This window comes from Salmo salar, chromosome ssa12 (genome assembly GCF_905237065.1).
Source record: "Salmo salar chromosome ssa12, Ssal_v3.1, whole genome shotgun sequence".
NCBI classification, from domain to species: domain Eukaryota; kingdom Metazoa; phylum Chordata; class Actinopteri; order Salmoniformes; family Salmonidae; genus Salmo; species Salmo salar.
In genome coordinates this window covers 16,542,714-16,570,053 of record NC_059453.1, presented here as the reverse complement: position 1 = coordinate 16,570,053, position 27,340 = coordinate 16,542,714, and the positions used below count along the sequence as shown (strand labels likewise).

The 27,340-nt window shown below is 46.7% G+C and overlaps 1 protein-coding gene across 1 annotated transcript in view; it reads left to right on the top strand.

Moving 5' to 3' along the window:
* The window catches only part of LOC106591784 (lysyl oxidase homolog 4), a 40,835-nt gene extending 14,393 nt beyond the window's left edge, over positions 1–26,442 (top strand). The window contains exons 5-15 of the mRNA XM_045690858.1: positions 4,226–4,264; positions 4,592–4,805; positions 5,751–5,931; positions 9,041–9,195; positions 13,202–13,369; positions 14,390–14,552; positions 14,723–14,966; positions 16,588–16,703; positions 18,547–18,683; positions 23,165–23,276; positions 23,795–26,442. Coding sequence (XP_045546814.1) covers positions 4,226–4,264; positions 4,592–4,805; positions 5,751–5,931; positions 9,041–9,195; positions 13,202–13,369; positions 14,390–14,552; positions 14,723–14,966; positions 16,588–16,703; positions 18,547–18,683; positions 23,165–23,276; positions 23,795–23,865 — 1,600 coding nt within the window. The 3' untranslated portion in view covers positions 23,866–26,442. The remainder of the gene's footprint in view (positions 1–4,225; positions 4,265–4,591; positions 4,806–5,750; positions 5,932–9,040; positions 9,196–13,201; positions 13,370–14,389; positions 14,553–14,722; positions 14,967–16,587; positions 16,704–18,546; positions 18,684–23,164; positions 23,277–23,794) is intronic.
* Positions 26,443–27,340: the final 898 nt, after the last annotated feature.

Here is a 27,340-nt window from a genome sequence, read left to right as displayed (position 1 = left end):
GTGTGTGTGTGTGTGTGTGTGTGTGTGTGTGTGTGTGTGTGTGTGTGTGTGTGTGTGTGTGTGCGTCCATCTGTTAGCTGTCATATTAAAGGATACTTCCTCCTGTGTCCTCTCAGAAGACGTCTGTTTAGTGAATAACAGTTTTTATGGAGTTCTGTCTCTACTTTCCCACTGTGCTTCCTGTTATAGAACTTCTGGACTTGGAACCCCGAAGTTTCCAATGTGGTCTACAGGAACCTATGAACACACAAAGTCCCAAACGGCATCCCATTCCCTATATGGTGCACTACTTTTGACCAGGGTCCATCCTATTCCTTGGACTCTTCTTTTTCCTATGGGCCCTGGTCAAAAGTAGTGCACTATGTAGGGGATAGGGTGCCAATTGGGACGGTACAACTGCACCAGTAAAGTGGGCCTGCACCGGTACTTTACTGACCAACAAATGAAGCCATGCATCCCTGTTCCTTTCCTCTGTCTGAGAGGGGTACTCCTCCTTTTGGTTATGAAACAGATTCACAACATGCGTCCCCAATGACACTATCCTCTATATCGGGCACTACTTGTGACTTTTTACCAGATCCCACAGGCCGCTGGTCTAGAGCACTACATAAGAAAGTGCACTACAGAAGGAATAGGGTGACATTTGAGATATGTGCACAGTTTTGTAACATCTGACACGTGGACATGTGGGCAACCCAGGGCTTGTGTCTGTACTTTCTGTTAGCTTTGATCTAATGTATTCTATGTGCATATTTATAGTTCTTTCCATGGGTTTCCTAGACCAGACATGTACACATACATCCAACAGGACTAAAATACCCATGAAGGGAGGATTGAAAAGAAGAAGAAGGAAAGGAAAAATGATGAGTGAGAGAAGAGAGGGGAGGGGAAGAGAGGGAGGGGCAGGGGGAGAGGGGGGGGGGCAGAGGGGGAGAGAGAGAGAGGGGGGAGGGGAAGAGAGAGAGAGGGGACAGAGGGAGAGAGGGGGGGGCAGAGGGAGAGAGAGAGGGGGACAGAGGGAGGGAGAGAGACAGACCCTGGGAGAAGGGGAGGGACAAAGAGAGACAAGAAAGAGAGAGATAAAGAGAGATAAAGAGAGATAAAGAGAGAGAAAGAGAGAGAAAAAGAGCAGGAGAGAGAGAGAGAGAAAGAGCGAGAGTGAGAGCGAGAGAGTGTATGTTGACCTGGCTTTACAATAGGAACATTCAGATCCCTCACTAGGGCATTGTGGGTAACCACAGAAGCAATAGGAGGGCTGGTAGAGGTATTTAACCAGTATTCTGTCTGTAGAGGAGGGCTGGTAGAGGTATTTAACCAGTATTCTGTCTGAATAGGAGGGCTGGTAGAGGTATTTAACCAGTATTCTGTCTGTAGAGGAGGGCTGGTAGAGGTATTTAACCAGTATTCTGTCTGAATAGGAGGGCTGGTAGAGGTATTTAACCAGTATTCTGTCTGTAGAGGAGGGCTGGTAGAGGTATTTAACCAGTATTCTGTCTGAATAGGAGGGCTGGTAGAGGTATTTAACCAGTATTCTGTCTGTAGAGGAGGGCTGGTAGAGGTATTTAACCAGTATTCTGACTGTAGAGGAGAGCTGGTAGAGGTATTTAACCAGTATTCTGTCTGAATAGGAGGGCTGGTAGAGGTATTTAACCAGTATTCTGTCTGTCGAGGAGGGCTGGTAGAGGTATTTAACCAGTATTCTGTCTGTAGAGGAGGGCTGGTAGAGGTATTTAACCAGTATTCTGTCTGAATAGGAGGGCTGGTAGAGGTATTTAACCAGTATTCTGACTGTAGAGGAGGGCTGGTAGAGGTATTTAACCAGTATTCTGACTGTAGAGGAGAGCTGGTATAGGTATTTAACCAGTATTCTGACTGTAGAGGAGGGCTGGTAGAGGTATTTAACCAGTATTCTGACTGTAGAGGAGGGCTGGTAGAGGTATTTAACCAGTATTCTGTCTGAATAGGAGGGCTGGTAGAGGTATTTAACCAGTATTCTGACTGTAGAGGAGGGCTGGTAGAGGTATTTAACCAGTATTCTGTCTGAATAGGAGGGCTGGTAGAGGTATTTAACCAGTATTCTGTCTGAATAGGAGGGCTGGTAGAGGTATTTAACCAGTATTCTGTCTGAATAGGAGGGCTGGTAGAGGTATTTAACCAGTATTCTGTCTGAATAGGAGGGCTGGTAGAGGTATTTAACCAGTATTCTGACTGTAGAGGAGGGCTGGTAGAGGTATTTAACCAGTATTCTGTCTGTAGAGGAGGGCTGGTAGAGGTATTTAACCAGTATTCTGTCTGAATAGGAGGGCTGGTAGAGGTATTTAACCAGTATTCTGTCTGTAGAGGAGGGCTGGTAGAGGTATTTAACCAGTATTCTGTCTGAATAGGAGGGCTGGTAGAGGTATTTAACCAGTATTCTGTCTGTAGAGGAGGGCTGGTAGAGGTATTTAACCAGTATTCTGTCTGAATAGGAGGGCTGGTAGAGGTATTTAACCAGTATTCTGTCTGAATAGGAGGGCTGGTAGAGGTATTTAACCAGTATTCTGTCTGTAGAGGAGGGCTGGTAGAGGTATTTAACCAGTATTCTGTCTGAATAGGAGGGCTGGTAGAGGTATTTAACCAGTATTCTGTCTGAATAGGAGGGCTGGTAGAGGTATTTAACCAGTATTCTGTCTGTAGAGGAGGGCTGGTAGAGGTATTTAAGCAGTATTCTGACTGTAGAGGAGGGCTGGTAGAGGTATTTAACCAGTATTCTGACTGTAGAGGAGGGCTGGTAGAGGTATTTAACCAGTATTCTGTCTGTAGAGGAGGGCTGGTAGAGGTATTTAACCAGTATTCTGACTGTAGAGGAGGGCTGGTAGAGGTATTTAACCAGTATTCTGACTGTAGAGGAGGGCTGGTAGAGGTATTTAACCAGTATTCTGACTGTAGAGGAGGGCTGGTAGAGGTATTTAACCAGTATTCTGTCTGTAGAGGAGGGCTGGTAGAGGTATTTAACCAGTATTCTGTCTGAATAGGAGGGCTGGTAGAGGTATTTAACCAGTATTCTGACTGTAGAGGAGGGCTGGTAGAGGTATTTAACCAGTATTCTGTCTGAAGAGGAGAGCTGGTAGAGGTATTTAACCAGTATTCTGTCTGTAGAGGAGGGCTGGTAGAGGTATTTAACCAGTATTCTGTCTGTAGAGGAGAGCTGGTAGAGGTATTTAACCAGTATTCTGTCTGTAGAGGAGAGCTGGTAGAGGTATTTAACCAGTATTCTGTCTGAATAGGAGGGCTGGTAGAGGTATTTAACCAGTATTCTGACTGTAGAGGAGGGCTGGTAGAGGTATTTAACCAGTATTCTGACTGTAGAGGAGGGCTGGTAGAGGTATTTAACCAGTATTCTGTCTGTAGAGGAGGGCTGGTAGAGGTATTTAACCAGTATTCTGACTGTAGAGGAGGGCTGGTAGAGGTATTTAACCAGTATTCTGACTGTAGAGGAGGGCTGGTAGAGGTATTTAACCAGTATTCTGACTGTAGAGGAGAGCTGGTAGAGGTATTTAACCAGTATTCTGACTGTAGAGGAGGGCTGGTAGAGGTATTTAACCAGTATTCTGTCTGTAGAGGAGGGCTGGTAGAGGTATTTAACCAGTATTCTGTCTGAATAGGAGGGCTGGTAGAGGTATTTAACCAGTATTCTGACTGTAGAGGAGGGCTGGTAGAGGTATTTAACCAGTATTCTGTCTGTAGAGGAGGGCTGGTAGAGGTATTTAACCAGTATTCTGTCTGAATAGGAGGGCTGGTAGAGGTATTTAACCAGTATTCTGTCTGTAGAGGAGGGCTGGTAGAGGTATTTAACCAGTATTCTGACTGTAGAGGAGAGCTGGTATAGGTATTTAACCAGTATTCTGACTGTAGAGGAGGGCTGGTAGAGGTATTTAACCAGTATTCTGTCTGTAGAGGAGAGCTGGTAGAGGTATTTAACCAGTATTCTGACTGTAGAGGAGGGCTGGTAGAGGTATTTAACCAGTATTCTGACTGTAGAGGAGAGCTGGTAGAGGTATTTAACCAGTATTCTGACTGTAGAGGAGGGCTGGTAGAGGTATTTAACCAGTATTCTGTCTGTAGAGGAGGGCTGGTAGAGGTATTTAACCAGTATTCTGTCTGTAGAGGAGGGCTGGTAGAGGTATTTAACCAGTATTCTGACTGTAGAGGAGAGCTGGTAGTAATTCTCTTCTGTTTCTTTCAGGAAACTATGGGACGCCAAGTTGGCAGATCCCTCTACAAGGTACATATCTGCTTGTTTGTTTTTTGTTTGTTCTCTGTTTGTCTTTCATTTGTTATGATGGTGATGATGATTAATATTTCTCTCCCTTCTCTCCCCTCCCCTTCTCTCCCCTCCACTCCTCTCCCCCTCCCCCTTCTCTCTCCCTTCCCCTCCTCTCCCCCTCTCTCCCCTCCCCTTCTCTCTCCCTTCTTCCCCTCTCCTCCTCTCCCCTCCTCTCCCCCTCTCTCACCTCCCCTTCTCTCTCCCTTCTTCCCCTCTCCTCCTCTCCCCTCCTCTCCCCCTCTCTCACCTCCCCTTCTCTCTCCTTCCTCCCCCTCTCCCCTCCAGACTAGCAGGTCTGTCCAGTAAGAAGGGTTACTGGGTAGAGCAGGTCAAGTGTTTGGGTACGGAACCTGTCCTCTCCCAATGCCACTCCCAGCTCTCCCTCCCCAGGAACCAGGTCACCTGTCAGGGGGGCATGCACGCCGTGGTGCGCTGTGTACCTGGACACCAGTTCACACGCCTCTCCTCGGGGAGACCCCCCACTCCCCCCGCCGTCCAGGTAAGGAGGGAGAGAGGGAGGGAGAGTGGGCGAGAAGAGGAGAGAGAAGGGGAGAGAAAGAGGAGAAGGAGAGGGGTAGAGAGTGGGAGAGAGGAGAAGGAAAGGGGGGACAGGGAAGAGAGGGGGACAGGGAAGAGAGGGGGACAGGGAAAAGAGGGGGACAGGGAAGAGAGGGGGACAGGGAAGAGAGGGGGACAGGGAAGAGAGGGGGACAGGGAGGAGAGGGGGACAGGGAGGAGAGGGGGACAGGGAAGAGAGGGGGACAGGGAAGAGAGGGGGACAGGGAAGAGAGGGGGACAGGGAGGAGAGGGGGACAGGGAAGAGAGGGGGACAGGGAAGAGAGGGGGACAGGGAAGAGAGGGGGACAGGGAAGAGAGGGGGACAGGGAAGAGAGGGGGACAGGGAAAAGAGAGGGGGACAGGGAGGAGAGGGGACAGGGAAGAGAGGGGGACAGGGAGGAGAGGGGGACAGGGAAGAGAGGGGGACAGGGAAGAGAGGGGGACAGGGAAGAGAGGGGGACAGGGAAGAGAGGGGGACAGGGAGGAGAGGGGGACAGGGAAGAGAGGGGGGACAGGGAAAAGAGGGGGACAGGGAAAAGAGGGGGACAGGGAAAAGAGGGGGACAGGGAAGAGAGGGGGACAGGGAAGAGAGGGGGACAGGGAAGAGAGGGGGACAGGGAAGAGAGGGGGACAGGGAAGAGAGGGTGGAGAGATGACAAGTAAGAAACCTGTTCTGGTAGTTGGGTCTCTCACATTTATTAGAAATGAAAAGGACTCAGCGTTCAGGCTTTCCTCTGAATGAAAACCTCTCTTATCTTCACCTGTACAGCTATTATTCACAAATCATCCTTTAGCCATTCTTATGACTCACACTTTTACCTCACCGTTCTCTCCCCCCTCCTACCCCTCTCTCACTTCTCTCCCCCTCCCCTCTCTCCCCCTCTAGCTGGGGGTGCGTCTGAAAGCAGGCCCCAGGCTGGGGGAGGGCAGGGTGGAGGTACTGAGAGAGGGGAAGTGGGGGACCGTGTCGGACCACCTGTGGGACCTGAAGGCAGCCAGCGTGGTGTGCAGGGAGCTGGGGTTCGGATCGGCCAAGGAGGCCCTCAACAAGGCCCAGCTGGGACAGGGTAAGGGTTGTAGGGGTGTCACACACACATGGTCACATGGTCACATGGTCACATGGTCGGGACAGGAAAGGACAGCGGATTGTATATTTTCAAAGAGGTAGAGTGTGAAAAACGATATATACAGCGCATTCAGTGGGAATAGGACTTCCTGGTCTTGGACTCTGTTCACTACAGTATACTAGTGCACTACCTCTGATCAGGGAATAGGGAAGAAGTGCAGTGCACTATGTAGGGAACAGGACCTAGGGTACCATTTGGGACATATTTTAGCATTGTCTGGATTACTGGTCATTCATAAAATGGCTGCCAAGGTAAAAGATCTTGAAGTTGGATGAAGTTGCCCGTTGACATTGGTCTAAGGTCAGCTGTATTTTTTGTCCTCTAGTCGTCAAGGTTGGGATTTCAAACCGGGTAAACTGATCCTAAATCTGTTGTTACTTATAATTCTACCCAGGCGTTTGAGAGCAGTTTAGGTCACTGACTCTCCTTGAGACTAAACACTGTTTGCCAGACTTAACGTCCGTTCCTAAACTGCTCCTGGGTAGAAGCTGCTGTTAACTACAGATCTAGGATCAGCCCCTCCTTCCCCAAATCCTGAACATCAGGGAGAGAAGGCAACGTTGACCTTAGATCTGCTTTATACTAAACATCCGTTTCCCCTTACACACACACACACACACACACACACACACACACCACACATGGACGCACACACACCACACACACACACGCACATACCACACACAGACGCACGCGCACACACACACACACACACACACACCACACATGGACGCACACACACCACACACACACATGCACATACCACACACAGACGCACGCGCACACACACACACACACACCACACACACGGACACACACACATGGACATGGACACACACACACACACACCACACATGGACGCACACACACCACACACACACACGCACATACCACACACAGACGCACGCGCACACACACACACACACACACACCACACATGGACGCACACACACCACACACACACACGCACATACCACACACAGACGCACGCGCACACACACACACACCCCACACACACGGACACACACACATGGACATGGAACACACACACACACACACACACACACACACACTTGCTAAGACCCATATAAATCAAACTATGTATTGAAACTGACCATATTAAACCGGACAAATAAACTGACTTGGAAGTATTATTTACAAAATGGCGTCCCCTAATTTGTTGAGATTATTGTAGTGGAACACTACCCATGATGGTTTAGCTAAGTGTACACACACACACACACACACACACACACACACACACACACACACACACACACACACACACACACACACACACACACACACACACACACACACACACACACACACACACACACACACACACACACACACACACACAGCCCCCCCCCCCCCATAGGGTAGGGGTTCTGGTCTAAAGTAGGGTTCTGGTCTAAAGTAGTGCACTACATAGGGATTAGGGTGCCAGGGCCCATAGGGTTCTGGTCTAAAGTAGTGCACTACATAAGGATTAGGGTGTCAGGGCCCATAGGGTTCTGGTCTAAAGTAGTGCACTACATAAGGATTAGGGTGCCAGGGCCCATAGGGTTCTGGTCTAAAGAAGTGCACTACATAGGGATTAGGGTGCCAGGGCCCATAGGGTTCTGGTCTAAAGTAGTGCACTACATAGGGATTAGGGTGTCAGGGCCCGTAGGGTTCTGGTCTAAAGTAGTGCACTACATAGGGATTAGGGTGTCATTTGGAAGTGCACTTGTCTCAGCCTTTCCACCCATTCTGCCCCATGCTACTGTGTGTGTGTGTGTGTGTGTGTGTGTGTGTGTGTGTGTGTGTGTGTGTGTGTGTGCGCACGTATGTGTGTGTGTGCACGTCTGTGTGTGTATGTGTGCGTGTGTGTGCGCGTCTGTGTGTGTGCGCGTGTGTGTGCGTGCGTACGTTTGTGTGTGTGTGTGTGCGCGTCTGTGTGTGTGTGTGTGCATGTGTGCGTGTGTGTGTGTGTGTGTGTGTGTGTGTGTGTGTGTGTGTGTGTGTGTGTGTGTGTGTGTGTGTGTGTGTGTGTGTGTGTGTGTGTGTGTGTGTGTGTGTGTGTGTGTGTGTGTGTGTGTGTGTGTGTGTGTGTGTGTGCGCGCGTGCGTGCGTGCGTGCGTGCGTGTGTGTGTGTGTCCGTGCGATACAGTCCCCCATCTCACCTTTCTCCCTCCTCTATAACAACTCTCACATCTCCTACTATCTTCCCTTACTGGACACAGTATGTGGCCCATTACATTAGAATGGCTACACTAACGTGTCTTTCCAGGGAAAAGAACAGTCTGTAATGTAGTAGCTGTGAAGACGTGGTAACTAGTTGTACTTAAGGGGGACTAAGGGCCACTGTTAAAAAGAGGTGCTGCCGTCACATCTATTAAAAAACCAGGGTCAGATTTAGACAGGGAGGTTATAGTTATTTCTGGACCTCAAAGCAAGTATGTTTCGAGTTTGCTGTTGTAGGGTGAATATAAGGACACTCACACACACACACACACACACACACACTGAGCCCTATTTGCAGGCTACTAAACGTGGCTTTGTTGTTTCTGTGTATAATTCAGTCAGTGAGTCTGACTGCACAATGTCTCTCTGACACATCACATGGTCTGGACTAATCTGGACTAGTCTGGACTAATCTGGACTAGTCTGGTCTGGTCTGGCCTAGTCTGGTCTGGTCTGGCCTAGTCTGGTCTTGTCTGGCCTAGTCTGGACTGGTTAGAACGAAAAATGTATCAACTCCTACAAAAATGTCCATTAATTATAATCCACATAATAATTCACATTTCATGTTGTTGCAGGATTATTTTCCCGCTGTAGCAAACTGGCTCAAATTAAAATCCTACATCTGTAGCTTGGCGATGCTGCTTTGTAATATAATCCTACTACCTTAGTTAGGTCAACCTTAATCTCTCCCTCTCTCTCTTCCTCTCTCTCTCTCCCTCCCTCCCTCCCTCTCCTTTTCTCCTTTTCTCCCTCCCTCCCTCCCTCCCTCCCTCCCTCCCTCCCTCCCTCCCTCCCTCCCTCCCTCCCTCCCTCCCTCCAGGTACTGGACCTATTCATATGAACTCAGTTCAGTGTACAGGCAGAGAGAAGTCTCTGCTGCAGTGTTCTTTCAGGGAGGTTCCTCTCTATAGTGTAAAACACACTAATGACGTGGCTGTGCGCTGCAACGTCCCCAACACTGGGCTGGAGACCACGGTGAGATACACACTGAGACAGAGATACACACTGAGACAGAGATACACACTGAGAAAGAGATACACACACACTGAGACAGAGATACACACTGAGACAGAGATACACACTGAGCCAGAGATACACACTGAGACAGAGATACACACTGAGACAGAGATACACACTGAGCCAGAGATACACACTGAGCCAGAGATACACACTGAGCCAGAGATACACACTGAGACAGAGATACACACTGAGCCAGAGATACACACTGAGACAGAGATACACACTGAGACAGAGATACACACTGAGACAGAGATACACACACACACACACACACACACACACACACACACACACACACTGAGACAGAGATACACACTGAGACAGAGATACACACACACACACACACTGAGACAGAGATACACACTGAGACAGAGATACACACTGAGACAGAGATACACACACACTGAGACAGAGATACACACTGAGACAGAGATACACACTGAGACAGAGATACACACTGAGACAGAGATACACACTGAGCCAGAGATACACACTGAGACAGAGATACACACTGAGACAGAGATACACACTGAGCCAGAGATACACTGAGACAGAGATACACACTGAGACAGAGATACACACTGAGACAGAGATACACACTGAGACAGAGATACACACTGAGACAGAGATACACACTGAGACAGAGATACACACTGAGCCAGAGATACACACTGAGACAGAGATACACACTGAGACAGAGATACACACACACTGAGACAGAGATACACACACACTGAGACAGAGATACACACACACTGAGACAGAGATACACACTGAGCCAGAGATACACACTGAGCCAGAGATACACACTGAGACAGAGATACACACTGAGACAGAGATACACACACACACACACACACACACACACACTGAGACAGAGATACACACTGAGACAGAGATACACACACACACACACACACTGAGACAGAGATACACACTGAGACAGAGATACACACTGAGACAGAGATACACACTGAGACAGAGATACACACACACACACACACTGAGACAGAGATACACACTGAGACAGAGATACACACTGAGACAGAGATACACACTGAGACAGAGATACACACTGAGACAGAGATACACACACACACACACACACACACTGAGACAGAGATACACACTGAGACAGAGATACACACTGAGACAGAGATACACACTGAGACAGAGATACACACACACACACACTGAGACAGAGATACACACTGAGACAGAGATACACTGAGACAGAGATACACACACACACACACACACTGAGACAGAGATACACACTGAGACAGAGATACACACTGAGACAGAGATACACACACACACACACTGAGACAGAGATACACACTGAGACAGAGATACACACTGAGACAGAGATACACACTGAGACAGAGATACACACACACACACACTGAGACAGAGATACACACTGAGACAGAGATACACACTGAGACAGAGATACACACACACACACACACTGAGACAGAGATACACACTGAGACAGAGATACACACTGAGACAGAGATACACACACACACACACACACTGAGACAGAGATACACACTGAGCCAGAGATACACACTGAGACAGAGATACACACTGAGCCAGAGATACACACTGAGACAGAGATACACACTGAGCCAGAGATACACACTGAGACAGAGATACACACTGAGACAGAGATACACACTGAGACAGAGATACACACTGAGACAGAGATACACACTGAGACAGAGATACACACTGAGACAGAGATACACACTGAGACAGAGATACACACTGAGACAGAGATACACACTGAGACAGAGATACACACTGAGACAGAGATACACACTGAGCCAGAGATACACACTGAGACAGAGATACACACTGAGACAGAGATACACACTGAGACAGAGATACACACACACTGAGACAGAGATACACACTGAGACAGAGATACACACACACACACACACACACTGAGACAGAGATACACACTGAGACAGAGATACACACACACACACACACACTGAGACAGAGATACACACTGAGACAGAGATACAGACTGAGACAGAGATACACACTGAGACAGAGATACACACTGAGACAGAGATACACACTGAGACAGAGATACACACACACACACACACTGAGACAGAGATACACACTGAGACAGAGATACACACTGAGACAGAGATACACACTGAGACAGAGATACACACACACACACACACTGAGACAGAGATACACACTGAGACAGAGATACACACTGAGACAGAGATACACACTGAGACAGAGATACACACTGAGACAGAGATACACTGAGACAGAGATACACACACACACACACACACTGAGACAGAGATACACACTGAGACAGAGATACAGACTGAGACAGAGATACACACTGAGACAGAGATACACACTGAGACAGAGATACACACTGAGACAGAGATACACACACACACACACACTGAGACAGAGATACACACTGAGACAGAGATACACACTGAGACAGAGATACACACACACACACACACTGAGACAGAGATACACACTGAGACAGAGATACACACTGAGACAGAGATACACACTGAGACAGAGATACACACTGAGACAGAGATACACTGAGACAGAGATACACACACACACACACACACTGAGACAGAGATACACACTGAGACAGAGATACACACTGAGACAGAGATACACACACACACACACACACACACACACACACTGAGACAGAGATACACACTGAGACAGAGATACACACTGAGACAGAGATACACACTGAGACAGAGATACACACTGAGACAGAGATACACACACACACACTGAGACAGAGATACACACTGAGACAGAGATACACACTGAGACAGAGATACACACACACACACAGACTGAGACAGAGATACACACTGAGACAGAGATACACACTGAGACAGAGATACACGCACACACACACTGAGACAGAGATACACACTGAGACAGAGATACACACTGAGACAGAGATACACACACACACACACACACACTGAGACAGAGATACACACGGAGACAGAGATACACACTGAGACAGAGATACACACACACACACACTGAGACAGAGATACACTGAGACAGAGATACACACACACACTGAGACAGAGATACACACTGAGACAGAGATACACACTGAGACAGAGATACACACTGAGACAGAGATACACACACACACACACACACACACACACACTGAGACAGAGATACACACACACACACACACACACACACACACACACACACACACACACACACACACACACACACACACACACACACACACACACACACACACACTGAGACAGAGATATACACGGTGAAACACAAACTGAGGCAGAGATACACACATCACACACACACACACACACACACACACACACACACACACACACACACACACACACACACACACACACACACACACACACTGAGACAGAGATATACACGGTGAAACACAAACTGAGGCAGAGATACACACACACACACACACACACACACACACACACACACACACACACACACACACACACACACACACACACACACACACACACACACACACACTGAGACAGAGATACACACTGTGAAACACACACTGAGACAGAGATATACACGGTGAAACACACACTGAGACAGAGATACACACACACACACACACACACACACTGAGACAGAGATACACACTGTGAAACACACACTGAGACAGAGATACACACACACACACACACACACACACACACACACACACACACACACACACACACACACACACACACACACACACACACGCTTACCCATACCCCACACCAGCTTACTCACACAATCACAAAATGTATTCATTAGTGTTTACAAAGTGGTAATAGGAATTTATAGTGTCTATGAAGTGTCTATGAAGTGTCTATGAAGTGTCTATGAAGTGTCTCTAACCCGTCTGTGCCAGGTGCGGTTGGCGGGGGGCAGGGAGCCTGCAGAGGGGCGTGTGGAGGTGCTGATGGAGGTGGGAGGAGTGCAGCGCTGGGGGGCCGTCTGCAGTGAGAACTGGGGCATCAACGAGGCCATGGTGGTGTGCAGACAGCTGGGCTACGGCTTTGCAAACAGAGCACACCAGGTGATGAACAAAATGAACATGGAGGCACGCAAATGTACAAACGTGCACACACACACACATACACACAGGAGGTTGGTGGCACCTTAATTGGGGAGGATGGGAATCAGTGGAATGGTCAAATACATCAAACATGGTTTCCTGGTGTTTGATGCCATTCCATTTGCTTCCTTCCTGCCACTATTATGAGCCGTCCTCCACTCACCAGCCTCCTGTGGTGCACACACAATTGATCAGTTTGTAGAGGGGACACTATTGTGATAGGATTTCCCTCCTGGCCTTTTGGTCTCTGTCTCTCTGTCTCTGTCTCTGTCTCTGTCTCTGTCTCTGTCTCTTCTCGTCTCTCTCTCTCTCTCTCTGTCTCTGTCTCTGTCTCTCTCGGCGATGCTGCTTTGTAATATAATCCTACCACCTATTAGGTCAACCTTAATCTCTCCCTCTCTATTCCTCTCTCCCTCTCTCTCTATCTCTCTCTCTTCCTCTCTCTATCTCTCTCTCCCTCCCTCTCCTTTTCTCTCTCTCTCTCTCTCTCTCTCTCTCTCTGTCTCACTCACTCACTCACTCACTCACTCACTCACTCACTCACTCACTCACTCACTCACTCACTCACTCACTCACTCAGGGTGTCTGTGTGTGTGTGTGTGTGTGTGTGTGTGTGTGTGTGTGTGTGTGTGTGTGTGTGTGTGTGTGTGTGTGTGTGTGTGTGTGTGTGTGTGTGTGTGTGTGTGTGTGTGTGTGTGTTAAAAGCCCATAGGGAGAAAAAGAGAGAGAGAGTGGAGAAATGTGATAATGTCCGTTAATGAAACTATTATGTATAATGGTAATGAGAGCCAGTCATTATCTGAAAAAGATTTGGGTTTGGCACTGGTCCTGTGACCAACTGACTCAGTTCCAGCCCTCATGGTTCTCTCTGTGTGTGTGTGTGTGTGTGTGTGTGTGTGTGTGTGTGTGTGTGTGTGTGTGTGTGTGTGTGTGTGTGTGTGTGTGTGTGTGTGTGTGTGTGTGTGTGTGTGTGTCCTACAGGAGACGTGGTACTGGCCCGGAGCTCCGGAGGCAGCAGAGGTGGTTCTGACTGGAACCCACTGCATCGGTACAGAGATGTCCATACAGCAGTGTCGTAGGAACACACAGGTCTACTGCCCCAGGGGAGGAGAGGGCAAGGCGGCTGGGGTCACCTGTGTTGAGAGTGAGTTCTTACAACCAGCACACACACACACACACACACACACAAACACCTACGCACGATCACGCAAGCACACACACATCCTCAACAACACTCACATAGACCCTTCCACATGCTGACCTTTCAACCCTTAACCTCTTACCCCTAACCTCTAACCTCTGATCCCCCAACAGCGGCCCCTGACCTGGTATTAGATGCCCAGTTGGTCCAGGAGACAGCCTACCTGGAGGACCGCCCCTTGCACCTCCTGACCTGTGCCAATGAGGAGAACTGTCTATCATCCTCTGCTGCCCGGATGAGCTGGCCTTACGGACACAGACGCCTGCTACGATTCTCCTCACGCATCATGAACTTGGGCCGGGCCGACTTCAGACCTAGAGCGACCAGGGAGTCCTGGACCTGGCACCAGTGTCACAGGTACTCAGAAAGGGGGGTTGTGGGAGTTTTAATAGACAAGGGTAGTGGGTTGTGGTAGTTGTAATTTTAAGAGAGATGGGTTGTTGGTTGTGGTAGTTGTAGTTTTAAGAGAGATGGGTTGTTGGTTGTGGTAGTTGTAGTTTTAAGAGAGATGGGTTGTTGGTTGTGGTAGTTGAAGTTTTAAGAGAGATGGGTTGTTGGTTGTGGTAGTTGTAGTTTTAAGAGAGATTGGTTGTGGTAGTTGAAGTTTTGAGAGATGGGTTGTTGGTTGTGGTAGTTGTAGTTTTAAGAGACATGGGTTGTGGGTTGTGGTAGTTGTAGTTTTAAGAGAGATTGGTTGTGGTAGTTGTAGTTTTAAGAGAGATTTGTTGTGGTAGTTGTGTTTTGACAAGTGTAGGAGAGTTGGATTGTGGTAGTTGTAGTTTTAAGAGACAAGTGTAGGAGGGTTGATTGTGGTAGTTGTAGTTTTAAGATACAAGTGTAGGGGGGTTGGATTGTGGTGGTTGTAGTTTTAAGATACAAGTGTAGGGGGGTTGGATTGTGGTGGTTGTAGTTTTAAGATACAAGTGTAGGGGGGTTGGATTGTGGTGGTTGTAGTTGTAAGATACAAGTGTAGGGGGGTTGGATTGTGGTGGTTGTAGTTTTAAGATACAAGTGTAGGGGGGTTGGATTGTGGTGGTTGTAGTTTTAAGATACAAGTGTAGGGGGATTGGATTGTGGTGGTTGTAGTTTTAAGATACAAGTGTAGGGGGATTGGATTGTGGTAGTTCTTGTCTGGGATCATGAACATGGGCTGAATTCAGAACTAAAGCTGCCAGAGTCCTGGACCTGACACCAGTCACAGGTACTGAAGAGGGAGTTGTGGTCATTGTAGTTTTAAGAGACATGGGTTGTTTTAGTTTTAAGAGACAAGAGTGGTGGGTTGTGGTAGTTGTGGTTTTAGGAGATAAGGATAAGGGGTTGTGGTATAGGCATTTTCAACTAAACAAAGAACAGTTATTCTTGACCTGGTTCTCCTTCCTCTTGAAGCAACCGTGTCAACAGTCTTGACTGTGACCTTTCCAAGTGGAATGGTTCTTTACTGCTGTGGTTGTGGCTGTGCTGCGGTCGACAGAGTGAGAACAACCTGGTCACTCTCCTGACCACAGCAGTACCATGCAGGGTCCAATCCAACTGACGAACACAGCGTCTTAGTCTTCGGTTCTATTCTGGGAGCGTGAGGTTGTGATAAAGAGCAAACGGTTCCAAACAGATCTCTAATTGTCTCATATTCTTTTCTATTGTAGTCTATATATATATTCATCGCCACGGCTACACAACAAAAAAAGCTGTGTTTAAAAAAAAAATCTCCGTCTGTCAGTGTTATATATCAAATGAACGTAGGCAAGATTTCATTTGATATATGTATTGCTTTACTGTAAGTCACACACCAGACAAACAACAACAGTAGAAAAACATATCATCATCCTCCTACTCTTCCTCACACAACAGACAAGCAAACAAGCTTTCAGTGCTATTGTTATTGTGTCTGTTAACTGTTCTCCAATCTCTTCATGTTGAATAGCATTGATAACCTCTGTTTTTCTTCTTCTTCCTCCTCCTCCTCTCCTCTTCCTCACAGGCACTACCACAGCATTGAGGTGTTCACCCATTATGACCTTCTGACCTTGAATGGAACTAAGATCGCTGAGGGTCACAAAGCCAGCTTCTGTCTGGAGGACACCTACTGCCCCGATGGTACGTCACCTTATCTACTGTCCCGATGGTATGTCACCTTACCTACTGTCCCGATGGTATGTCACCTTACCTACTGTCCCGATGGTATGTCAGCTTATCTACTGTCCCGATGGTATGTCACCTTACCCACTGTCCCGATGGTACATCACCTTACCTAGTGTCCCGATGGTACGTCACCTTACCTACTGTCCTGATGGTACGTCACCTTACCTACTGTCCCGATGGTACGTCACCTTATCTACTGTCCTGATGGTACGTCACCTTACCTACTGCCCCGATGGTACGTCACCTTACCTACTGTCCTGATGGTACGTCACCTTATCTACTGTCCTGATGGTACGTCACCTTATCTACTGTCCTGATGGTACGTCACCTTACCTACTGTCCCGATGCTATGTCACCTTACCTAGTGTCCCGATGGTACGTCACCTTACCTAGTGTCCCGATGGTACGTCACCTTACCTAGTGCCCCGATGGTACGTCACCTTACCTAGTGTCCCGATGGTACGTCACCTTACCTACTGTCCCGATGGTACGTCACCTTACCTACTGTCCCGATGGTACGTCACCTTACCTACTGTCCCGATGGTACGTCACCTTACCTACTGTCCCGATGGTACGTCACCTTACCTAGTGCCCCGATGGTACGTCACCTTACCTACTGCCCCGATGGTACGTCACCTTACCTACTGCCCCGACGGTACGTCACCTTATCTACTGTCCTGATGGTACGTCACCTTACCTACTGCCCCGATGGTACGTCACCTTACCTACTGCCCCGATGGTATGTCACCTTACCTACTGTCCTGATGGTACGTCACCTTACCTAGTGTCCCGATGGTACGTCACCTTACCTACTGCCCCGATGGTACGTCACCTTACCTACTGCCCCGACGGTACGTCACCTTACCTACTGCCCCGACGGTACGTCACCTTATCTACTGTCCTGATGGTACGTCACCTTACCTAGTGCCCCGATGGTATGTCACCTTACCTAGTGCCCCGATGGTATGTCACCTTACCTACTGTCCTGATGGTACGTCACCTTACCTACTGCCCCGACGGTACGTCACCTTATCTACTCTCCCAATGGTATGTCACCTTACCTAGTGCCCCGATGGTACGTCACCTGTGTCACTTATCTTACCTGGCCTAATTTGACCGGTCCCTGGCTTTCCCCTAGCCTAACCCTAAACAGTCCACAAGTCCCCTCATGCACTTTCACACCTATCAACTCACCTATTACTAGATCTCTCACCTATCACTAGATCTCTCAGCTATCACTAGATCTCTCACCTGTCACAAGATCTCTCACCTGTCACGAGATCTCTCACCTGTCAATCGATCTCTCCCCTGTCACTAGATCTCTCACCTGTCAATAGATCTCTCACCTGTCACAAGATCTCTCACCTGTCCTTAGATCTCTCACCTGTCGCTAGATCTCTCCCCTGTCAATAGATCTCTTACCTGTCCTTAGATCTCTCACCTGTCAATAGATCTCTCACCTGTCACGAGCTCTATCACCTGTCACTAGATCTCTCACCTGTCACTAGATCTCTCACCTGTCGCTAGATCTCTCACCTGTCGCTAGATCTCTCACCTGTCACTAGATCTCTCACCTGTCCTTAGATCTCTCACCTGTCAATAGATCTCTCACCTGTCCTTAGATCTCTCACCTGTCCTTAGATCTCTCACCTGTCAATAGATCTCTCACCTGTAAATAGATCTCTCACATGACAATAGACTTCAATTGGAGCTTATCCAAATCTTTAACTTGAACTTGATCTTCAACTTGATTAGTCACCGTCACCTACACTTACTGTGTTTCCATGGCAACATGCAGGTATCCAGAAGCGCTACGCGTGCTACAACATGGGAGAGCAGGGTATCCAGGTAGGTTGCTGGGATACGTATCGCCATGACATCGACTGTCAGTGGATCGACATCACCGACATCAGCCCCGGGGAGTACATCTTTCAGGTTAGAACACACACACACACACACACACACACACACACACACACACACACACACACACACACACACACACACACACACACACACACACACACACACACACACACACACACACACACACACACACACACACACACACACACACACACACGCAAGCTTTATCAATGGATCAACGGCCTCTTAACTATTGCATGGAATACTTTTAAGAAAAGAAAGCAAATGTAGCTCTGTGTTTTAGTTTCTGGAAGAGGAACGACTAAGTGTTGGCTCCAGTAACCGTGGAGACCAGGAGGAAGAGATGAAAAGCTGTGATACAGACTAGAATTGGAGCGTAAATGGGTCTTGGCTCCGTCTGCACGTGTCGGTCCAGCTGGTTCACGTGTTTGGAGGTAGTTTGAGTGAAAGTGTGGGTTTAAAATAGAAGGATGTATTGAACCTGTGATTAAGGGGAGTGATAACCTGTCATTAGTAGAACTGTTCAGAGAAAGGCTTGGCTCAGTGACAGGGAAACTGTGACGTTGTCAGCACATTACCACTGATGAGAGACAGAGAGTCTCACCCACCAGGCACACCCTCACCCCTCACCCCTGGGTATCCTTACTCTGGAATGGAGGTAGAGAGAGAGAAGAGCGAGAAAGAGAGAGAGACAGAGAGAGAGAGAGAGAGAGAGAGAGAGAGAGAGAGAGAAACAACTTGTAGAAGGGATAGAGAAGGACACAGCAGCAGATTTCATTCTATCCATCTTTATCTCATCTCTGCTTTTCTAGTTGGTCATCAGATGGCTCAAAGAACGTTGTTCCTGGTGTGACATCACAAAGCCTAAATCACGTCACCCTGCATCCCTCCCGCTGTTCTATTTCAACCCCTAACATAACGACTGTCTGATTGGGTCCTCTGTGTGAATAAACCACCACAATGTTCACCACACGCCCCGGCCCCACCACACATCACATCATTTCTCATCAGTTTATAGCAGAGAGATGAAAGAGATTTGTTTAGACAGGAGGGAGTGGTCCTCCAGTCCATCACTCCAACAGGGGCCTGTCTGTATGTGGTCTCTCTGCGCTGGTCGGGCTGGAACACTCAGCCTTCTGGGAATATCATCTGACACACTCGTCATGTCATAAAGTTGGGAGATCAAACGGCGGCCGGCGAGACTACTGTTGCCCCAGTCTGCCGCATCGTTATGTGGTTGCCAAGGAAACCCTCATTCAACAGTAGTTAAGTTGACAATAAAGTGTGTGTGAGCGAGGGAGTGTGTCTGTATGTCTCTGTGTGTGTGTGTGTGTGTGTGTGTGTGTGTGTGTGTGTGTGTGTGTGTGTGTGTGTGTGTGTGTGTGTGTGTGTGTGTGTGTGTGTGTGTGTGTGTGTGTGTGTGTGTGCATACGTGTGTGTGTGTGTATCTGAGTGTCTATGTGTGCAAGCAAACGTGTATGTATGTGTGTGTGTGGTGTGTGTGTGTGTGCGTGTGCATGCATGCCTGTGTATCTGCGTGCGTTTGTGTGTTTTATGCTAACTCAGTTGTGGGGTGACGGGGGCCATGTTTAGGCACATCCACCCCACTGTCACAGTCTCTGATTGACATCCACCCCACTGTCACAGTCTCTGACTGACATCCACCCCACTGTCACGGTCTCTGATTGACATCCACCCCACTGTCACGGTCTCTGACTGCACTGTCATAGTCTCTGACTAACATCCACCCCACTGTCACAGTCTCTGACTGACATCCACCCCACTGTCACGGTCTCTGACTAACATCCACCCCACTGTCACAGTCTCTGACTGACATCCACCCCACTGTCACAGTCTCTGACTGACATCCACCCCACTGTCACGGTCTCTGACTAACATCCACCCCACTGTCATAGTCTCTGACTGACATCCACCCCACTGTCATAGTCTCTGACTGACATCCACCCCACTGTCACGGTCTCTGACTGACATCCACCCCACTGTCACGGTCTCTGACTGACATCCACCCCACTGTCACGGTCTCTGACTAACATCCACCCCACTGTCACGGTCTCTGATTGACATCAACCCCACTGTCACAGTCTCTGACTGACATCCACCCCACTGTCACAGTCTCTGACTGACATCCACCCCACTGTCACGGTCTCTGACTAACATCCACCCCACTGTCACGGTCTCTGACTAACATCCACCCCACTGTCACGGTCTCTGACTAACATCCACCTCACTGTCACGGTCTCTGACTAACATCCACCCCACTGTCACGGTCTCTGATTGACATCCACCCCACTGTCATAGTCTCTGACTGCACTGTCATTTAGGAATCAGTCACCCAACACTGCTGGCCTCTGGCACACACACACTTAGGAACAGCGAAGAACACAATGATATTATCAGGAACTTTCATAACCTATCTAACATTACTGCATGAAGGCTTGTAAAAGAGCTTGTATTGTGGCCAAGTTAATATGATTCTGTTTTACACAGAGCATATAGCCAAGTTAATATGCTACTGTTTTAAACAGGGCATATAGCCAAGTTAATATGCTACTGTTTTAAACAGGGCATATAGCCAAGTTAATATGCTACTGTTTTAAACAGGGCATATAGCCAAGTTAATATGCTACTGTTTTAAACAGGGCATATAGCCAAGTTAATATGATTCTGTTTTAAACAGGGCATATAGCCAAGTTAATATGGTACTGTTTTAAACAGGGCATATAGCCAAGTTAATATGGTACTGTTTTACACAGGGCATATAGCCAAGTTAATATGGTACTGTTTTACACAGGGCATATAGCCAAGTTAATATGATTCTGTTTTAAACAGGGCATATAGCCAAGTTAATATGGTACTGTTTTACACAGGGCATATAGCCAAGTTAATATGGTACTGTTTTACACAGGGCATATAGCCAAGTTAATATGGTACTGTTTTAAACAGGGCATATAGCCAAGTTAATATGGTACTGTTTTACACAGGGCATATAGCCAAGTTAATATGATTCTGTTTTAAACAGGGCATATAGCTAAGTTAATATGCTACTGTTTTAAACAGGGCATATAGCCAAGTTAATATGCTACTGTTTTAAACAGGCCATATAGCCAAGTTAATATGATTCTGTTTTAAACAGGGCATATAGCCAAGTTAATATGCTACTGTTTTAAACAGGCCACATAGCCAAGTTAATATGATTCTGTTTTAAACAGGGCATATAGCCAAGTTAATATGATTCTGTTTTAAACAGGGCATATAGCCAAGTTAATATGCTACTGTTTTACACAGGGCATATAGCCAAGTTAATATGCTACTGTTTTACACAGGGCATATAGCCAAGTTAATATGGTACTGTTTTAAACAGGGCATATAGCCAAGTTAATATGGTTCTGTTTTACACAGGGCATATAGCCAAGTTAATATGCTACTGTTTTAAACAGGGCATATAGCCAAGTTAATATGCTACTGTTTTACACAGGGCATATAGCCAAGTTAATATGGTACTGTTTTACACAGGGCATATAGCCAAGTTAATATGGTACTGTTTTACACAGGGCATATAGCCAAGTTAATATGATTCTGTTTTACACAGGGCATATAGCCAAGTTAATATGATTCTGTTTTACACAGGGCATATAGCCAAGTTAATATGATTCTGTTTTAAACAGGGCATATAGCCAACTTAATATGATTCTGTTTTACACAGGGCATATAGCCAAGTTAATATGCTACTGTTTTAAACAGGCCATATAAAATATGTGCTTATAGGCCTTCTAAACTTGCCAAGAGAAAATATAAAGTGCTTGAAACAAATTAACCAGAAAACTAAATGAACATGTTTCATAATTATGAATACTTTTATGATTTATTGTCATTTGTTTATTTTTTATGGAAAGATGGAGTGTAGAAAATGAAAGAGTGCAGCTTTATGGAATTATGCTGTCGGTTTTGTCTTTCATGAGGCTGGAAAAGTCACATGCATGTTTTTATGTTTGGGAAACAGAGTGAATGGAAAAACAATGCCAACCAACCTACCATGACTACATCTTAATGATAGGCTGATAGTTTTAGCTCAACCAAACATAGTTGTCATCGTCTCCTGGGTATCGACGTTGCCCTTTTAGGCACTGATCTAGGATCAGTGATCTTAGATCAGTGTAGGAACAACATCATCCTACTCCCTGTCCCACAGACCCACTCCGTATAGAAGTTCCCTTAGGCACAGATCTAGGATCAGTTTACCAACTCTAAACCGAAACCATTAGGGAGAAAAGTCAAGCTGAACTTGGACCAGTATCTAGGGGCAACTTCATCCTCCTCTTATAGCTCAAGCGGTAACCGCCCACGTTATGCCACACACACACACCTGCCACACACACACACCTGACACACACACACCTGACACACACACACACCTACCACACACACACACCTGACACACACACACACACACAAACATCTGACACACACCTCCCTCCCACCCTTCCTTTGTCCTCTGTCCCTCCCTGCAGGTTGAAGTGAACCCCTCGTTGGACATGGCTGAGTCAGACTTCCAGAACAACGTGATGCGTTGTCGCTGCAAGTACGATGGAGGACGGGTCTTCATGTTCGGCTGCCATGCAGGTGAGGGGTGGGGGGCTGCTTTACCCACACTGACCAACCACAGGAGAGGGGGGGCTGCTTTACCCACACTGACCAACCACAGGAGGGGGGGCTGCTCTACCCACACTGACCAACCACAGGAGAGGGCGGGGGCTGCTCTACCCACACTGACCAACCACAGGAAAGGGGGGGCTGCTCTACCCACACTGACCAACCACAGGAGGGGGGGGGGGCTGCTCTACCCACACTGACCAACCACAGGAGAGGGGGGGGCTGCTCTACCCACACTGACCAACCACAGGAGAGGGGGGGGGGCTGCTCTACCCACACTGACCAACCACAGGAGTTCCATCCCTCCTTCACTCCATTACTCCTCTCAATCAATTTCTACTTCATATCCACACAAAAATGTTATTGTAATATTTGTCACTCTCCCGCTCTCTCTCTCCCTCCCTCCCCCCACTCCCTCTCCCTTCCTTCCTCCTTCCCTCCCTCCTTCCCTCCCTCCTTCCCTCCCTCCCTCCCTCCCTCCCTCTCAGGTGATGCATACAGTCCAGAGGTGGAGGATCTGTTTGAGCACCAGCGTCAGATCACCAACAACTTCCTCTAACCAACGGAACAACAGAAGAACCAATGGGAGATCTCCATCCAACAGAACAACGAATGAGAGACTTCAGAACAACCAATCAACCAATGGGAGTTCTCAGGGCAGAGCTTTGGAACCACAGCTCATCTCAACTTACCCAATAAGGGGAGAGGAGCCGGAGGAGAACCAGGAAGCCAGGGTTGGAATGGACTGTGGGAGGGAGGGGGGAGGAAGGAAGAGGGGAGGGGGGAATTGTTTCTGAAAAGGTCAAAGAAAGAATCACCTGAACATCAAGCAATCATCGCACCTTCACCATCGCTAACCATGTCTCTGAGAGAGAGAGAGAGAGTATAGACAGAGACGTATCCAGGACTTTTGGGTAGTTGTGACACGTTTTTCAGTTGGAATCGAACCGTATCAAGCTGTCACGTGTCAGGTGTCACCATGGTAACAGGATTTAGATTAAAGTAGAGATGCTTGTCTTGAAACAAAAAATTATGCGCAACATGGAGTTATTTACAGATTTGAAATGACGGAAAAACAACAAGATAGTTCCCTAAGATTCAGACATACTATGGTTATGTAGCACAGGAGGCTGGTGGCATCTTAATTGGGGAGGATGGGCTGATAGTAATGGCTGCAACGGAATTAAATGGAATCGAATCGAACACACCAAACACGTGGTTTCCATATGTTTAATACCATTCCATTCACTCCATTCCAGCCACTATTATGAGCTGTCCTCCCCTCACCAGCCTCCTGTAATATGTAGGAAGGTTACACTAAGGTACATGAGTATTACATATATGTTTAGCAAATCACAAACTGTGTATATTGTATAAGATGGTTGTACCTATTTAGTGATAATGGGGCAAAGCTACCTTGTTTAAAGGTACACTCAGTAAGATGGCATTGTCATACATTTTCATACAAAAAATGAGGACCTAAGGCTCTTTACCAATGCGCCCTGTATGATATACACATTAAACACAAAATATGTATATACACATTAGAATACAAGAACACAGTCATGGGAAGCACAAATAAAACATCACAAATCAGCCATAAAAACAGTTACATTCATCCACAAATAAAACCCCAATCAATATTTTAAATTGCTCGAACGGCACCGGAACATCAAGATGAAATGTATTTTGAATTTTGTTCCAGCAATAAGGTGCATTAAAAACAAAAAGCATATTTACCTAGCTCGCCGGAGATCCGAGGAACCTCAAGAGTTAACCAAGCCTGTGAATGGGTTAGGTAACTCAGGTGTCTATACTTCAACAGCAAAGTTAGATAAGACGAAAGTTTATGAAGTAGGGCCTTGTAAACAACAAGGGTGTCTTCCTGCTTGCAGACATTTTGAATTATGTTTCTATCTGTGTAAGTGTATGTTAAATAGCTGAGTCTACCTTTAAGTTGTCTATTGTCTTCTCAATCTCAGTCATGATCTTATAAGATAGTATAACAGACGCATGGAAACGTATGAAATTGGATTCGCATTTATTATTGTCTGTTTTTGTCTGTCAAAAGTTCAACTCAAGTCAACTATTTTTGGAGGAGTTTCATACGCACAAAGGCCGTGATCTTGTGTGTTTTCTTTCGAAAGACGATCATCTCGGTTGTCCATTTTCCATCAACGGATGCCTTCTATTGAAAAACCATTGGCTCAAGCCATAGTTTTCTCACACAAACTTCCTGTCTGGCCACAGCCTTAGTAATTGATCAGGGCCCAGTTTCCCAAAAGCATCTTGAGGCTAAGTTTATCTTAGAACCATAGGATCCTTGAGATGTTTTTGGGAAACCGGGCCTTGGTAGATTTTCTCCTCCTCTTTCTTGCCTGTTGTCCATCCATCATCAAATCAGATCACCTACTTTCTTTAAAAACTGTCCTTCATGTGCTTTCATATATCTACTTCACAAATGCAGTATTTATGCAATACAAATGCAGTATTCGCTGTAAAAAAAAAAAAGGTGTGTTTTTTGTTATATGGAAATTACATTGACAAGTATTTTTCATGGTGCTAACGTTTAGCCTTTAAAAAAATATATTGTAATGTATTGCAAATGTAGTTTTATATGACCTCTATAGAGTATCATCCTGTAGGTTTGTAATTTATACTTTAATATTATGTACTTTTGACTTAAAACGTTTTGTCCCTTTTGTAGTTGTATTTTTCATAAGGTTGCAAAATTCTGGTAACTTTCCCACGAGTCCCAGGTTTTCCAGCAACCCCGGTTGGAAGATTCCTGGAATCAGGAAGTAATAAGCAGGAAATCTGGGAAATATAGGAATCGTACAACTGGGAATTTTGGAAAAGTTACCAGATTTTTTGTTTGTTTTTGCAACGCTAGTTTTGTATTGTTTATGTTTTATTACGATACATTCTATAGTTGCTGTCATCAGTCTGTTTTAACACCAGTGAACCTCATAATACAGGTAGATATATTGTGACCAGTGCACATAGAGCTCTGGTTAAAAGTAGTGCACTATGTTTTGGGAATAGGGTGCCATTTGGGATGGTTGTTGTACCTAATAAGTACTGCACCTGACACTTGGCAATGGTAGAGAACAATAAACATCAGATTTCCAAACGATAGGCCTCTTTTGGTACATGGTCAATTGAGTGAATAGCATTTGGTGATTAATACTATCATTAGCTATATAATGTACATTTAAACTCCTCATAATAAACCATGAGAAACCTTTCATTCATTCAAAAAGAGCAGTGTGGATATAGAGCCATGACCTCCATCATGACCTAGGGAACATAGAGGCTTTACTGCCGTTTCCAACCTCAGACACACACACACTGGGATCTGTCCGCTTCTACTCAACCAATTAGGGCATGCACTCAATATGCTGCTTATTTTAGCTGCGGCATGCTGAGATGAGTGTGTTTAAGTTTAGTCAGTGTCTAACTATAGCTGTAATGCTGTAGTCAGAAAAGGCTTATTTAGGCCATATTCAAACAAACAACCGCCAGAGGCTAAGAATACACATCAGGCCTACTGTATATTAAACAAGCAACACATCTGATTCATATTCATTCAGCGCCAAAACGGAAGAAAACAGACCGAAACAGCGAGGCGCAAACTGAACTTGTCCAATGAGGAATCTACATCGTTGATTTCCGTTGCAAAACGTTATGCACTAATGAATACGACCCTGGTCATTACATTAACTGGAGAAGCATCACAGAGGATATAGACTGGCAGAGCAACTTGAGTCCGTTTCAACTTCCTCTCCTTTCCATTGCTTTCTCTTTCCCTCCTCCTATTCCCTCCCCTCCCAGTCTTCCTCTTCCCGTCCCCCATCACCTCCTCCTCCTCCTATTCCCTCTCCTTTTCTCTCCGAGGTGATTGATTAGGATCCCCATGGCGACAGCTGGTCTTACTGGGGTCTGACACACAACAAAAAAATACATTACAGATAAAATACTTTACCATTTACATACATAAATCCTCATCTTAGCAGTATTAGGGATCTCACACC